Source organism: Cyrtonyx montezumae, unplaced genomic scaffold (genome assembly GCF_038088225.1).
Source record: "Cyrtonyx montezumae isolate F1298 unplaced genomic scaffold, pur_monq_1.0 scaffold_4, whole genome shotgun sequence".
NCBI lineage: Eukaryota > Metazoa > Chordata > Aves > Galliformes > Odontophoridae > Cyrtonyx > Cyrtonyx montezumae.
Window position 1 is genome coordinate 18,688,949 of NW_027072045.1, and position 14,562 is coordinate 18,703,510.

A 14,562-nucleotide genomic window follows, 5' to 3' on the forward strand; every position below is an offset into this window, starting at 1 on the left:
AGGCATGATACAGTTACCTTCACCTGTTTCCCTGAGCAAAGCTGCAGGAAAAGCAGGAGGTGCAACCTGGATGAAGCTTTCTCCTTTGTGCAAAAACAGATATAGAGCTCCAAGGCTTTTGTGCCCACTCAGCCTGTCCTTCTGCATAGTGCAGGCTGGAAAATGTCCCCTACTTATTTCTAGTTCATGCCTGGAAGTAGGAGCCATGACATATTGAAGGTAAGGGGAAAGTACACCCTGTCCTATGTTAAAATGTTTGGGCAGTTCTTCAAAAAATGTCTTATTTTTGCTCTGAATTAGCTAGCTTTAGCTTCTGATGGACCTTGATCTGCCAATTTCAAAAATACTAACTCTCTTCTATCAAAATCCCCTCTCTCCTCGTTGGTGCTCGGAAGTCAGCATTGTATCATTAAATATTGACCCTCATTCTGTAAAGTGCTTTGTCTTGACCTCACATGTAGTGCTTGAGTCAACTTCTATGAAATTTTGTACATCTGAAGTTTGGACTCCAAAGGTTTCAGCAGCAAGCAAGTAGATGCCCTAACACTGTATATAAAAGTAATAGCCCCCGTTCTTGATCTTTACTCTTTTCCCTATTCGTACATTTCAGGGTCATATCTGTTCACTTGAAGTTTTATAGGGAGCTGTTTTGTTTGGTTTAGCTATTGCAAGTTGGCCTCATTTTCCCACCATGGCAATCCAAAACGGCTGCTGTCTCATGGTGTACATCACTCTTTTATCATGAGATGTTTTGCCTTCTGCATGGCTCTGCTGAAATACATACTGTTCTAAGAACATTTCTCCAAGTGACTGAGGTCAATCCACAGATGACATTTCCCCACACTGTCTATTCCTTTTCCGGTTTGTTTTATCTGCAAACACAGATGTGGGATTTCATCTACAGATGGAGTCTCCTCTTTGTCATTTTCACCAAGGACGTGTATATAGATGAGATTAACAGTAATCTTTGGTGATTGGAAGGTAGGAGATCTCATCACGGAGCAGGCAGCTGCCAGTGCTACTTAGCTTTGTCTGACAGATCCATCAGGAAGTTTCTGAAACGGATGCAGAAAATCCATGTGAAAACTGTTGTGGAGAGAGAGCCTGTGCCAGTCTGCTGTTCTGGTCCCTGCTAAGAGTTTATCCCAGAGGAAAAGAGCTGAAGTACAGAACCTGGGAGAAGAGCTTCAGCAGTGCTTTGTATCTTTACTGCAGGTACTACAGTATTACCACTGCAAACCTTTGCTTCAGGAGTCAGGTGATTGCCTGGTATCATGGCTTTTTCCTGTCTTCCTTCTGTTCTGTTCACAAAACAACAACAAAAGAAAAAAAGGTAAATGTGATTTGAGGGAAAACCTAAAGGCCCAAAAGGAGATAAATACAAGATATTAATTATGTTATTATTTAAACTTATTGACTTTTAGAATACATTTATGAGACAATCCTCAGAACTAGTATTTCTAAGGAGATAACCAGGTGTGCCATTTAAATCAGTGAGCAAGCTGAGGCTCCACGAATAGGTTGGCCAAAGGCATCCTACTGTGGCAAGACCCATATCACTGGCTGTTCTTAAGCCTTCCGAGCAAAGGGTGTGGTTCTTCTCTGCCATTGCAGGACTCCGTCTGCAGAAGTTGCCCAAAACCCTGGGTCAGAGATGAGATTTAATGAATGTTAGTTTCCTTGCTTCTGTGCTGTGTCTGACCCAGCAGTGTATGGCTCAAGTGTGTGTTCCACAGTCCCTCAAGGACTTCACCCACCACGAATACTATGAGAGACGGTGGGGAGAATTTCCAAATATGTCTGTTGGTAGCAATGTCGTATCATTTATTTTGTTAATACAGTTGATCTGCCTCTCTGATAACTATCTGTGCCTTATTTCTAATCTTATAGATTCTGTCTTTAATGTCCAGCTCTTAGCTCCTGCTCAAGTTTTGCTATTCTGGGTTAAAACATATTTTAACACCACCTGTTCTTGTCTTGCATATAATTATATGCTGCTCAGCTCCAGTGGGCTACCCAGACCCCAGCCCCCCCGGACTCTCCTGTCCCTGTGTTTTGTCACTGGGATCCCTGAGAGGTGCTGCAGGGTGAGTGGCATGGCATGGGGGCTAGGATGCCGAGAGGTACTGTTTGGGAAGATTCCTTGCAGGGGGCTTGCTCACTTGGCTGAGCACAGGAGCAATCTGACCCCTCTGGGACTAATGACTTCCACGTCCACAAGCTCTCTCCCATTCGCCCCAGGGTTGGGTCTGAGGCAAAACTGTCAGGGAGACTGACATTCTGTGGGAGAGAAAACTGCTGGGTGGCTGCAGCTTTCCCACCCTTCTTGCAGAGAGCTATCCACCCTGCAGCAGACCCTAAGAAGTACCCTTCATTCCTCACACAGCACAGCTGGCTCTCCCCTCTGCGTGGGTTGAGGACAGCAGTCCCTGTGCCCTGCCACTCGGTTGTGCACTTCATGTGGCTCAGCCCTGGTGAAATAGGTCTCGGTTTGTTCTGATACACACACCAATCTCTGTATCCTTATCACAATAAAGACTTCTTAACCCATGCCAGCGATGTTCTCACACTGCTTTCCAGAAGATGGCAATGGCCCAGGGTAGGATGGAACTTTTGGCGTAGAAGATGGAAAAGTCTTGAGGTGAGGTTTTACTCTCCTCCCAGCTGCCCACTGCTCTTCTGGGTCAGATCTGGAGCTCCTGGTGGCTGGAGAGGCAGAATCCCCTCCTGGCATAGCAATGCATTGTGTCCCTTCCTAGCTCCAGGCACCTCCTGGAAGGCACCTAGTGCCCAAATCTCATCTTTCCTTGGCTTCAGTTTATTCTGACCTCCACAAAACAGTTTGTTCCCCACACCACTGCAGGCCTGCATTCCTCTGTCCTTGCCATCTTTCTCTCTCATTGGCTCTGTGCCTTTATAGTGATCCCTGCAAGACAGGCGAAGGATACAGGGCTATGCCTCTTGCTTCAGGGCCACAACTCTTCCTCTGCACACAGCTGCAGCCCAGCAAAGGCAAACATGCTTATCACCACTCATTTTTCTTTCAGTGCACACTCTCCCCAATTTGCTCATTCTTACAGTTCTTATCTTGATTTTTCCTCACGTTTCCCAGCCTTTCTCTGGTAACAAAATAGCCAGAATGAAAACTCAGGCACCACAAGGGGTCTACACAAGGCCAGAATCCTGTCGTCTGCACGAGTGGAGGAGCAGTGGGGTTCAGGGCTGGGATTTGAGTTTTGCCTTCCTCTCCTTTTCACTGCTGTGGCACGACACATTCCTGCTCGTGCTCTCCCTTCTGCTTCAAAGTTGCTCCATCTCCGAACATCTGGGGAGGGGGGATGATTTGTCCCAGATGTATTTGCTGCATTTTCCAAATGATGTCTTTGTTTACTTCCTACGCCGTTTCTATGTTCTTTGTTTCTGCTTCCATCAGTGTTTTAACATGCTGGACGTGTGATTAAATGCTTTCGTCTGGCCCTGTGCAGTTAATAGCTGTGGATGCCCTGTGGATGTTCCCTGTGATTTCATCCCATTCCCATTTGCTCCCATTGAACTCTCAGCTTTGATGAGGTGATTTCATTGTGCATTGTATGCAGAGCTATTTCCTTTTGTTTGATTCAAACCTGCTGCCTGGAGGTGGGCTGCCTCCATGCCTGTGTGATGGATAACGCTGACTAATTGTCCAGACCCAGTGTGCGTGAGATGTGTTCTCCGCCCACCCCAAATCTTGCTCACAGCTTTTTTTAGGATCTAGCATTCTGCCATTTCTTTTTCTTGTTCCCCACGTCAGTGTCACCTGTCTCCATAGGAAAGCGTGTGCTTTTCCACGTGTCCCCTGGCAGCACCCTTCCATCTCAGCCTGCTGCTGCCCCACCATATCCTGCTTACAATGGCCCTGCAGTCTCTGCGGCTTCTCCTTGGCTTCCTACCAGTACTGGGAAGAGCTGGCACTCCCAGGGACATTTTGCATTAAATAGGAAAAGACGCTGTGATGCTAGTCTTATCCTTAGATGTGCATTGCTCTGAGGCTGAATGGCAAACAGGGAAGTGGTGGAATGGAGCTAAGCTGGAAGAAGGCATTAGTATGGTTACTACTATCTTTCCAGCCTGCACTGCTTGCACTGAAGCTATGAACAGGGAGTCAAAGCTGTTACCATGGATGGAGCAACAAAGCTGCTGTTTTGGGTGTTTTTAGCAGCACTGCATCCATCCATGGGCAGAGCAGCATAGGTGACTGCACACCCCTGGGGCAAGCACGACTGTGGCATGGATGTGAAAGGAAAATGGCTTCCTCCAAATCCCAAATCTCTCTGCAACTGTTTATAGCCCGACAGCAGGGCCTTTTCAGTTGCCTTTAAGATATGGGGCTCTCATCTGCTGCCCGGTGCGTGTCAGAGAGCACTATCGTGCTCCCTCCTCGCATGGCAGAGCTCTGTACTGCAGCATCTCATCCCGCGCTGGTCTCTGACTGCTGCTCGGGTAGGAAGGTGCGACAGCGCGACCTTCCTCCTGTCCTTGTCCCCATCCCCAGCTCCAGTTCTTGCCGCCAGTGTGCGGGGCGAACCGGGGCCGTGAGCACGCGGTGCCTCCGCAGCTTCCCCAGGAGATGGGGCAGGAGAGCAGAGCGGCTCGGAGCGGGGCCGGGGGGATCCGCCCGCGTCGTGGAAGCCCCCACCCCGCCTCGCTTGGCTCTGCCCCCGCGCAGGGGCTCGGTCACGGCGCGTCCCTCCCGTGGGGGCACCGCTCCCTCCCGGCGAAGCGGCCCCGTGGGGCCCCCGCTCCTTTCCAGCCCTGAGCTGCCGCGGCCCGGGGTCCTGTTTGCTGTCCGGTTAATGAGTGAGCCGCGGTCCGGACGCTTCCCCGACGGCGGAGCGCGGGTCGGCAGCGAGCGGCCGGGAGAAGCATCCCTGCCCCCGCTCCCGCCGCCCCCCGCCCGCAGGTGCAGGGGGCTGGCACTTGGCGGGGGAACTGGAAAGGGCTGGTTCCAGTTTGCACTTTAACTCCGGGCGGGGAGGAGGGAGCCGGGGGCCGATGGCGGGGTGGCTGCGGCCGCTGGCCGGGACCCTGCTCCTGCTCGAGGTGGCGGCTGCCGTCAGCTTCCTGCACCACCGCTACGAGGAGATGGTGCGGGCTCTGTTCCGCGTGCAGAGCGAGTGTCCGTACGTCACCCGCATCTACAGCATCGGGCGCAGCGTCGAGGGCCGCCACCTCTACGTGCTGGAGTTCAGCGACTACCCCGGCATCCACGAGCCCCGTAAGTACGGGGACGCGGGGACCGGGATGGGGCGGCCCCGACAGCGCTCCCGCTGCCACGCGGCACCACGAGGCACGGCCGGGAGCCGCCTCTCTGCCCGGGACGGACTCCCGTTGCCGAAGCTCTGCCTTTGGGTACACGGCACCGGCGCGTACTTTGGCCGCAGCTCTGTTTATAAGTGCAGGATGACGCAGAAGAGCTCGTCCCAGCACCCACCTGCCCAGAAACCATGCAGAGGTGGGAGGGAAGTGTGCAACCCTTCCTTGTCCAGCCTTGACGGGGTGGTGCTGGGGCCCCGCAGGATCTCCGGACCCATACCTGGTGCCACATGGCCCCTCTGCACCTTGGCAGCAGCACACGGAGATGTGAGCAGGATTCTGCCTGCTTCCTGCAGGATCTTTTGCCTTTTCAAACCCTTGCTTGCTTACCGGTGTGGGGGCTGACACATCCAGGCAGCGTGGTCCTCTTGCCAAAGGGTGCTGCTAATGCCACTGGCAGAGCCACAGGATTGCATCTGGGACAACTGCGGGAGGGCACCAGGCAGAGGCTCAGCTCGACCTGCTCCTAGTTAGTGCTCAGAGCAGCACAGATTTGTGGCCCTGCTTCTGGGCACTTCCACATGTGCAGTGTCTCTGGGACTCTGCAGGCACCTTTGAGAGCCATGGAAAGTAACTGTGAAAAGGAAAGCTTTAAGTCAGTTGGCTTGTATGCAGTAATTCAGGCTTCTATGTCCGTGTGGACAATGTTTAGGGATCTGTGTATCAAGAAAGGCTGACAAGTCCTGCTTCAGACTCAAGGCAGATGAGGAGTCCCTGCTGAGACCTTCTTTTTTTAAATGAAGGCAGCTCATAACCCCAGGATGTTTTTATAGGTTTAATAACTGGATTACCTAATTAAGTCAGTTCTCAAGTCTCCTGAAACCTAACCGGGTCAGTACATATTGCCCACCCGCAGCGTCCTTCGCTGAGGCATGGCAATCCAAAGGTCATGGGCAACAAATATGGAAAAGCAACGTCTTGTGCCAAAATTAGGATTGTTTTAGCATCTGTCTTCAGCACGTCTGGAGGCACTGTTGGGTTCTGAAAGCACTGTTGGATTATGGAAGCATCATCAGGGTTTGGAGGCATAGTTGGGGTCTAGAAGCCCAGTTGGGTTTTGAAGGCAAGCTTGGGCTCTGGAGCACCATTGGGCTCTGGAAGTGTTATTGGGTTCTGGCGGTGTAGTTGGGTTCTAAAGGCATTCTTGTGTTCTGGCAGTGTGCTCGGGTTGGAAAGATGTAGAGTTCTCCAAGCATGGTTGGGTTCTGGAGGCACAATTGGGGTCTAGAAGCAGCAGGCACTCAGTGAGCAGGTGCCTTTCTTCCTCACATTGTCACAGACCCCCAAGGAGCACTGCTGGTGGCTAAAACCTCAGTGCAACAAGACCCCTGAGCTCTGCCTGTCAGCGGCCCATTATGTCTGTACCTTTCATGTGAAAGTTGGGCTCCTTTTTTAACTGAATTCTCCCAGTCTCTCTCACCCTGCCAATGCTCACATGAGGACCATGCAGCCATCCCTCGCTAAATTCTACATTTTCCAAGGGAATGGGCCATCTCATACCATTCACTGGGGTCCTCTGTGCTCCCTGCAGTGGGAAGGGGCTCCCCAGCCCCAGCTGACAGTGCCACTGCTATGTTGCTCTCTCCAGTGGAGCCGGAATTCAAGTACGTGGGGAACATGCACGGGAACGAGGTGCTGGGCCGTGAGCTGCTCCTGCAGCTCTCCGAGTTCCTATGTGAGGAGTACCGGCGGGGCAGCGAGCGGGTCACCCGGCTGCTGCACGACACACGCATCCACATCATGCCCTCCATGAACCCCGACGGGTACGAAGTGGCTGCCAACCAGGTACCAGGCAAGCGAGAGCTGCCTCCAGATGGTAGGGGCAGAAAAACCCTACAAAACGGGGGGTTCTGTGGGTCCCCTTTGCCGGCAGCTCTGCCCCACTTCACTCTCACCCCTTTGCCCCATAGGGCCCCGATGCCATTGGGTACTTGACGGGGAGGAACAACGCCAATGGTGTGGACTTGAACCGCAACTTCCCTGACCTCAACACGTTCATGTACTACAGTGGGGAAATCAGCGGGCCTAACCACCACATCCCACTGCCTGCCAACTGGAAGAGCCAGGTACTGGTCTTGGATACTACGAGTGCTGCAGCATCCTCCTACATCACCGATGTGCTCATTGCAGCCCTTCCCTTCTTCTCCTCCCAGGTGGAGCCTGAGACATTGGCTGTGATCCAGTGGATTGGCAGCTACAACTTTGTGCTGTCGGCCAACCTGCATGGCGGCGCGGTGGTGGCCAACTACCCCTACGACAAGTCTCAAGACCAGCGGTTCCGGAGCCACCGGCGCACGGCCAACACGCCCACCCCCGATGACAAGTTGTTCCAGAAGGTGAAGACACGATGCTGGTCCCAACAGCACTGTTTGTGCCTGTGGTTTTTCTCCATTGTTTGAATGTCCCAGAAAACTGTGCCTTCAGTCACTGCTTCCATTAGGAAACACGGAAACCCAGCACAAGAACAAGCATTAGAGCAGCTAATGAGAAAAATAAGTGTGAGCTGGAGCTCGGCCCTCCTGGGAAGCACAGGGCGCATCAGGACGTGCTGAGAGCAGGGCTGCAGCCTGGGATGGAGGCGAGCAATCCACACACAGCCTCTAAAGTCAGAAATGCAATGAAATAACAGTGCTGCTCTCAGAATGAGGTTGTGCTAGCATCTGAACCATACCACCACATATAGAGTGTACACTGGGAGACTCAAACAGCAGTTGCTCTTCAAATTGTCATAAACAGTGGAGTGGGTTTGAATCCACTGTCTGAATTTGAACCCTGCCTTCTTATCTAAAAATAAACAGCAATCTTTGATGAGGGCATAAGAGATGCTAGAAACACAAGTTGCCAAAACTTTCCTAATATGCATTCTCCTGACCATGTTCTTTCAGCTAGCCAAGACATACTCATATGCCCATGGCTGGATGCACCGTGGCTGGAACTGTGGGGACTACTTTGTTGATGGCATCACCAATGGGGCATCCTGGTACTCGCTCAGCAAAGGTAGGGCAGGGCAGCACCTGACCCAGCAGGGTGCAGGGCTGGCAAGACATCCCAGGGCTGTAAAGGAGAGAGCAGTAATTCCGGTAGATGTGCTGGGACATGGAGATAAAAGACCCTTGCATTCCCCTGGACACTGGCTCTTCTCTTCTAGGCATGCAAGACTTCAATTACCTCTACACCAACTGCTTTGAGATCACCCTGGAGCTGAGCTGCAATAAGTTCCCCCCAAAGGAGGACCTGGAGCGGCAGTGGATGGCCAACCGGGAGGCACTTGTTGCCTTCATTGAAGAGGTGAGGAGGTGATCTGGGACCTGCACCCCGCTCCTGCAGCTCAGGTGGCAGGGGAGGAGCAGGCACTGGGATCACTGGGGTGGGGGGAGCCAGCACAGCCAAGGGAGGGGGAAAGCAGGGCCATTCTCAGAGCTCTGCCCTCCTCCTGCTCCCAGAAGTGCCCTCGTGAGGAGGAGCAGAGGAGCATTAACCCAGCACTGTCTCCCTCCCTGCAGATTCACCAGGGCATCAAAGGGATGGTCACAGATGAGAACAACAATGGCATTGCGGGAGCAGTGATTTCTGTCCAGGGAATCAGTCATGATGTCACCTCTGGTGGGTTTCCCTTCCTTGCTTGGTGCTGCTATGCTCTGATCTGCCCCACAGCTCTCAAGCTGCTATCTGTGGTCCTGCCCACTGTATCAGAAGTTTGCCTCTGTCATCCTTGCAGCTCTCCTTCAGGTCCTTCTCTCCTCCTCCTCCCCACCAGGCTGAGCCCACCTCAGCTGAAATCACACATGCTGCTTGTAGTGGTGACTCAGATTTGCAATGCCCATGCAGTTCCCTAGATGGGCATATACTCAGATTCTCTCAGTAATCCATAACATGCTGCTCCTGGCTGTTGTCAGCCCCCAGCTCTAAGCACAACAGCACTCAAAGTGCTCCCAGGGATTCCTTACTTGGGAAGCAAGGGGAGCAGCCAATCTGATGAGAGATTAAAGCTGCTGGTAACCCAAACGAGGCCAAATTATATGTGATGAGAATTAAGGGTTGTGTTCTGCACAGGGAGTCAGACTGGAGCTGTGGATGCCCCTAGGCCTGTTCCTGTCTGGCAATACTGAGATCTGCATCTCCCCTCCGAGAGCAGTACAGCCATGCATGCATGCCATGCTGTTTATTGTGGGCTGACCTCTGCTGTGTGGCACTAAGAAGACATCACCTGCAAGCTGCCAGCACAAATCCAGCCTCACATTGCCAGCAGATTGGGAAAGAAGGCTAAAAAATGCTGCGGGTTTGGAGGACATGCATCCTCAAGGATGGGCACTCAGCGAGCACTGCTGGAATATCAGTTTCTCCATCTTCTGCGAGCTTTCTTTTCACATCTTATGTTCCAGGTGAGATGGGGGATTATTTCCGGCTGCTGCTGCCCGGCACTTACACTGTCACAGCCTCAGCAGAGGGCTACCAGCCTCAAACAGTGGCAGCCACCGTGGGCCCGGCTGCAGCTTCACTGGTGAGTCAGACACGGGACTGCAGCAGCTCCCAGGGTGAAGGCAATGCCATGGGCCCTCAGTTCCTCACTGAGCAGCCTCAGCTGCACTGAGCTCTTGTGCTGGCTCCCACGTCCTCTGCCTAGCTGGGGCTGCTGCTCTTACAGGGCCCTCCTGAGAGCAGGCTGTGCAACCCAAAATAAGTTATAAAAACAGTGGGTGGTGAGCCCTTGCTTTGGGAACAGGATGGGGCCTCAGATGCAGGCTGTGCTGAGGATGGGTGAGAGCCCCCCAGCTGCAGCATCCCAGCATGCCTGGTGCTCTGTGCTTGCTCTGGTAAGGCTCTGCTGTAAATACACTGCAGTGGTCTCCCCTCCCTCCATCTCTTCATCCCACCCTGCCCAGCCTCTGAAGTCCTTCCAGTGCTGCTCTTTTCTCAGCATTAGAAACCTTCTAATTTTCAGCCTAAATTTATTTATGGTCAGTTTATCCCTATTTGTTCTCATGCCAACACTGTGCTTTAAATAGCTCCTCTTCTTCACGAGTATTTATTTCTCTATGTATTTATAGAGAGCTGTCAAGCCCAGTCTTGGCCCTTTGTTTTGCTGGGTTAAGCACCCTGCTCTTTGGTTCTCCTTTGTAACACATTTTCCTTTCCCCACATTACCTGCTTTGTTCCCTGGTGGTCTGACTTCCCAGCCCACCTGTCCCCATTTCCCTCCACCCCTTCCTTACCGTGAAGGAATTTGTTTGCCTTGTTCCAGCCCAACCCCGCAGTCATTTGTTTGACCCTTTTTTGGTTGGATGGAAGTTTCACTCCTGGATTTTCTTTTTGCCTGGAGCTACCAGAAACAGTCATCACTGAAAGATTGATTAAGCAGGATTCAGCTAATGAGATGCAGTTGAAAAGGTCTGTTTTGTCCTAAGCTGTTCTGTGTACTAAATACAGAGATGCAAAGCAATGCATTTTCTCTGCTCTCTGGTGAGAAAAGATGAAGAAGGGGCCTCACTCAACGACTCGCCTTTCACAGCACTGATTTCCCATTTTATCCCAGCACTGGTTGAGCCTCTGATGGGCAATGCTTGTCTTGGCCAAGAGGTAGATTGGAAGACAACAGCAGATGCAGGTCCTGCAGAACCAGCGCTGCTACATGGGTGGTGTTATTCTTCCTCCAGGTACATTTCCAGCTCAAACAAGACATGGTGAAGAAGGCCCCAGAGCGGAAAGCCTCAGGCACACGCACAAACAACAAAACCCTTCAAAAGAAAGTAGTGCCCAGAGCTGTGCGCCGAGGGACCCAGAGATGAGGATGACTCATTTGTCTGAGAGCAGAGGGAAACCTTTGTACACGTCCTGGCTGAAGACACCAGCCAGTGAACTTTCCAATAGTCCAGCATTAAACTAGCCCAAGTTATTAGGTTATTAAATAAGGAAATATTTAATTCCTGAGAAAGTTGTGAAGTAATTCTCAGCAGAATGCACCTGGGTGGTGTGTCTGGAACTGCTCTCCTGCCCTCAGCCCATCCAGGAGAGCTGTGCTCCCTTTGCTCCTGGACTCGGTCGCTGCAGCTCACATGAGGTGTTCAGACACTGGTGCACAGTAGGAAGAATGAGTCCAGGCAGCAACTGCTGCCCTTGCATCTCAGGTATGTGGATCCTGGCTTATCCATGCTGTGAGCACTGTGCTTCACCATCAGGTAAGTGTGGTTGTCTTTAGTTAGGAAAAGGTCTGTTTTAAAGCAGTGATTTGTCCAGCTCTGAACACAGCTGGGGTCCTACACATAGGACGCCTCATTCTGGGTGGCAGCACAAGGAGGAATGCAGCTGGGATGTGGTGGTCCAAGGTCATCTGGTGAGTGATGTCACATCTATTTTGCTGTGCAGATGGGACTTCCTGGTGGCTCATTGGGATTATTTATAGACAGACAGGATGAAACGGTACACACCGGCAAAGGCAATGGATTATCCTGTCTCCTTATGGCTTCAGATCCAAACCAGATGTCTCTCGGAAAGGGCTGCTTCTGCCAACACAAGCTACTAGTCTGAGCAAGAAGCAGCTAGGTGAGGGCTGACAAGCAGTGCAGGACAGGTGGATTGTTATTCCTTTGAGACAAACTGAATCTTGGGTCTGTCTGTTTGCTGGAGGGAAGTGTAGATGCACACCAGCCAGCAGTGCACTGTGCAGGTACAGTGCATGAGGGCTGCAGCTCAGTTAAGAGAAGACATGGTCTAGTCCTCACTGTCACATCCTCTCCTGTCTCTGCTGCAGGGTGCTGGTGGCATTTTCAGCCCTAGCAGTACACACACTCTTGTACCTCTGCCTGCTAACAGAGGCTGACTCTCAGCCTTTCTTGGAAAAGCACAGCAAACCATCCCTCAGAGGGTATCTGTTCAGGCTATTACAGAGAACTGCCAGGAGCAGTAGCACACGTTGCCATGGCTGTGAGTGGTTTCAGTCTGTGCAGGTCACTGTGGGCCAGGGATGGTGGCCAATTCCACATTCATAAAATGTAGAGAATTCAAATTCTCTAAATTTTTCACACCATCAACAACACAGCACAGTCACAGAGGCTGCTGGTTGCCGGTGCTCCCATGTTGCCCTCTGGTGGTCCTAGAAAATGTAGGACCATCCCAGATCCCTTGCCTTGTAAGGGGCGAAGGAGTAGATTTCTTCTCTGTGCCAGGACCGGAGGCCACAGCATTCACCTTACAGGTTGCTGTGGGGCTGTTGGCGCAGTAGTGAAGCCAGAGGCTCTGTGGAAAGCTTTTTGCCCTATGAAACAGTTCCTGCAAGACTTAACCTTGTTGTGAAAGAGCCTCCCTCTCTTAAGACTCGGATTTATCCAGTACATGCTCCTCCCAGCTCTGAATACTTCTGCATTGAACATTTTGGTAAAGCTCCACTTGGCCGTGGCCAGGCTCCCCACGTGAAAACACAGTTACAAAATGTTTCCGAGACAGCTCTCTGTCCAGCCAGCCTCTCCAAGGCTTGCCATGAACTTCATCCCAAGTGTTGCAAGAAGCTAAAAACAGTGCTAATGCTTTGGACACAACATCTGCAGTTCCGTGGTTTCATGTCTTTTGAGGCTGCAGCCAAGGCAATGGCAGGTGGCAAGTCTGTGTCACAAAGCTGGTCCCTCCCCATCCTCTCTGCAACACTCACAGTTCACAGACCTCCTCCTCTCATGTCCTTCCTTCATGTCCTTCCTTCAGGATGCAGAGCCCCAGCCTGCCCCAGAATTGCAAGCAGGGCTGTGAGGATCCTAGCTTGAGCAGCAGTCCTGGTGGGGAGGCTGGTGGGATGTGTGTGTACGATGTGGCTGGCATGAAGTAGGCAGAAAAAGGGAAAATACAAAGAGCTGAACTCTAGGAAGAGTGAGGCACCTTTGCTGGGAATGTCAGCACAGGAGGGCTGGTGGTGGCAGTGACCTAGGAGGCTGCAGGAGCACAGGCAGGATGAACCCTCCGGCAGTACTGCAGTTAAACAAGAGAGCTAGAAATGGTGAATGTATGAAGAACAGTTTGTGAAGCGGAGGCATGCAGGGAGACACATCCCACAGATAAAAATATACAAGCCTTTTTAAAGTGCGTAGCTTTTCTCGCAATGCTGGAACAAGACCAGACTCAAAGCCAAGGATAAGGTTGGCTGGAAGTAAAGATAGCAATGAGAAGCTCAGAGCTACCATGTAAGAGCAGAGGCAAAGGGAGAAGAGGGACGTGGCCCTGCACAGCTGCATACAGTGCAGTGGAGAAGTCAGTGGGAAAAGCTGGGGGTTCTCAGGCTTCAGGCTATAGGCTCCAGGGTCTGTTGCCACATGCAGGGCTGGCTTTGGGCTTAGTTTCCAGAAAAAGACTCACTTGGATGGTGTTATTTCTGTCTTGGCATGTATGAGCTCAGACCAATTCTGCTGCTGATTGCAAAGGGCTGTGCAAAGGGATGCTGCTGAACTTGCCACCTGTCGTTAGCCCCATTCTATGCTGTTTCCATGGCCCTGTGAATACAGACACTTGCAAAGGTCATTTTATGGTACCCTGGAGAGCACTGCGGAGCTGCACTGAGCTCTGCGCTGACGGTGTGCAGTTCAGATTCCCTCCACGTCTCTCACTGGTCACACACTGCCAGCACTGAGAGCTCCCAAGGAGCACCGCAAAGTGTCCAGCTCCTTCTGCTCTCACAACGTACGAACACTGTCCTTGTGTGCAACCCCCTGGCAGGGGCTGCTGCCCATTCTTCAGCTTCAGCAAAGCATGCACAAGGGCGGTCCCTGAGGGAAGAGCACACAGTCCTCGTGCAGCCGGGCTCTGCAGGAGCTCAGCACCGTGGCAGCCACGAAGCGGGCGGGCAGCCAGCTCCAAGCTCGTACATGCCTCACACAACTTCCACGGCCCGGCTCCTCGCTGCTGGCGAGCCAAGCTGTGGTCGCGCTGGTTACCATGGAGAAGCGTAGCCAAACGCCCAAACCGCTGCCAAACTGCCCTGAGACGTGGGGCCACGCAGCGCGGTGCCGTACGTTCGGGACTTGAAAGCTTTCTTGGCCTAGCAGCGCGGCCCCGCTCCTCCGCCCATGAGAGGGCACAGCTCCGACCCGCACACCCACGCCGGGCCGCGCCGCGCCGCACGGAGGCGGCAGGGCGGGGCCCTGCGAGGCCGGGCGGGCGCTGGGGGACGGGCCGGCTCGGGGACGGGCGGGGCGCTCGGCCGCGGGGCCGAGAGGAGGTGGGGGAGGAGGC

General features: G+C 52.7%; 1 protein-coding gene across 1 annotated transcript; it reads left to right on the plus strand.

Moving 5' to 3' along the window:
• The first annotated feature begins 4,818 nt into the window (after positions 1-4,818).
• Positions 4,819-11,266, plus strand: CPN1 (carboxypeptidase N subunit 1). The gene is made up of 9 exons (XM_065746948.1): positions 4,819-5,254; positions 6,941-7,137; positions 7,263-7,418; positions 7,506-7,688; positions 8,238-8,349; positions 8,501-8,640; positions 8,856-8,955; positions 9,735-9,853; positions 11,007-11,266. Exons 1-9 carry the CDS (start codon positions 5,032-5,034, stop codon positions 11,136-11,138), a joined length of 1,362 nt encoding a protein of 453 aa, XP_065603020.1. The 5' UTR covers positions 4,819-5,031; the 3' UTR covers positions 11,139-11,266.
• The last annotated feature ends 3,296 nt before the right edge of the window (positions 11,267-14,562 follow it).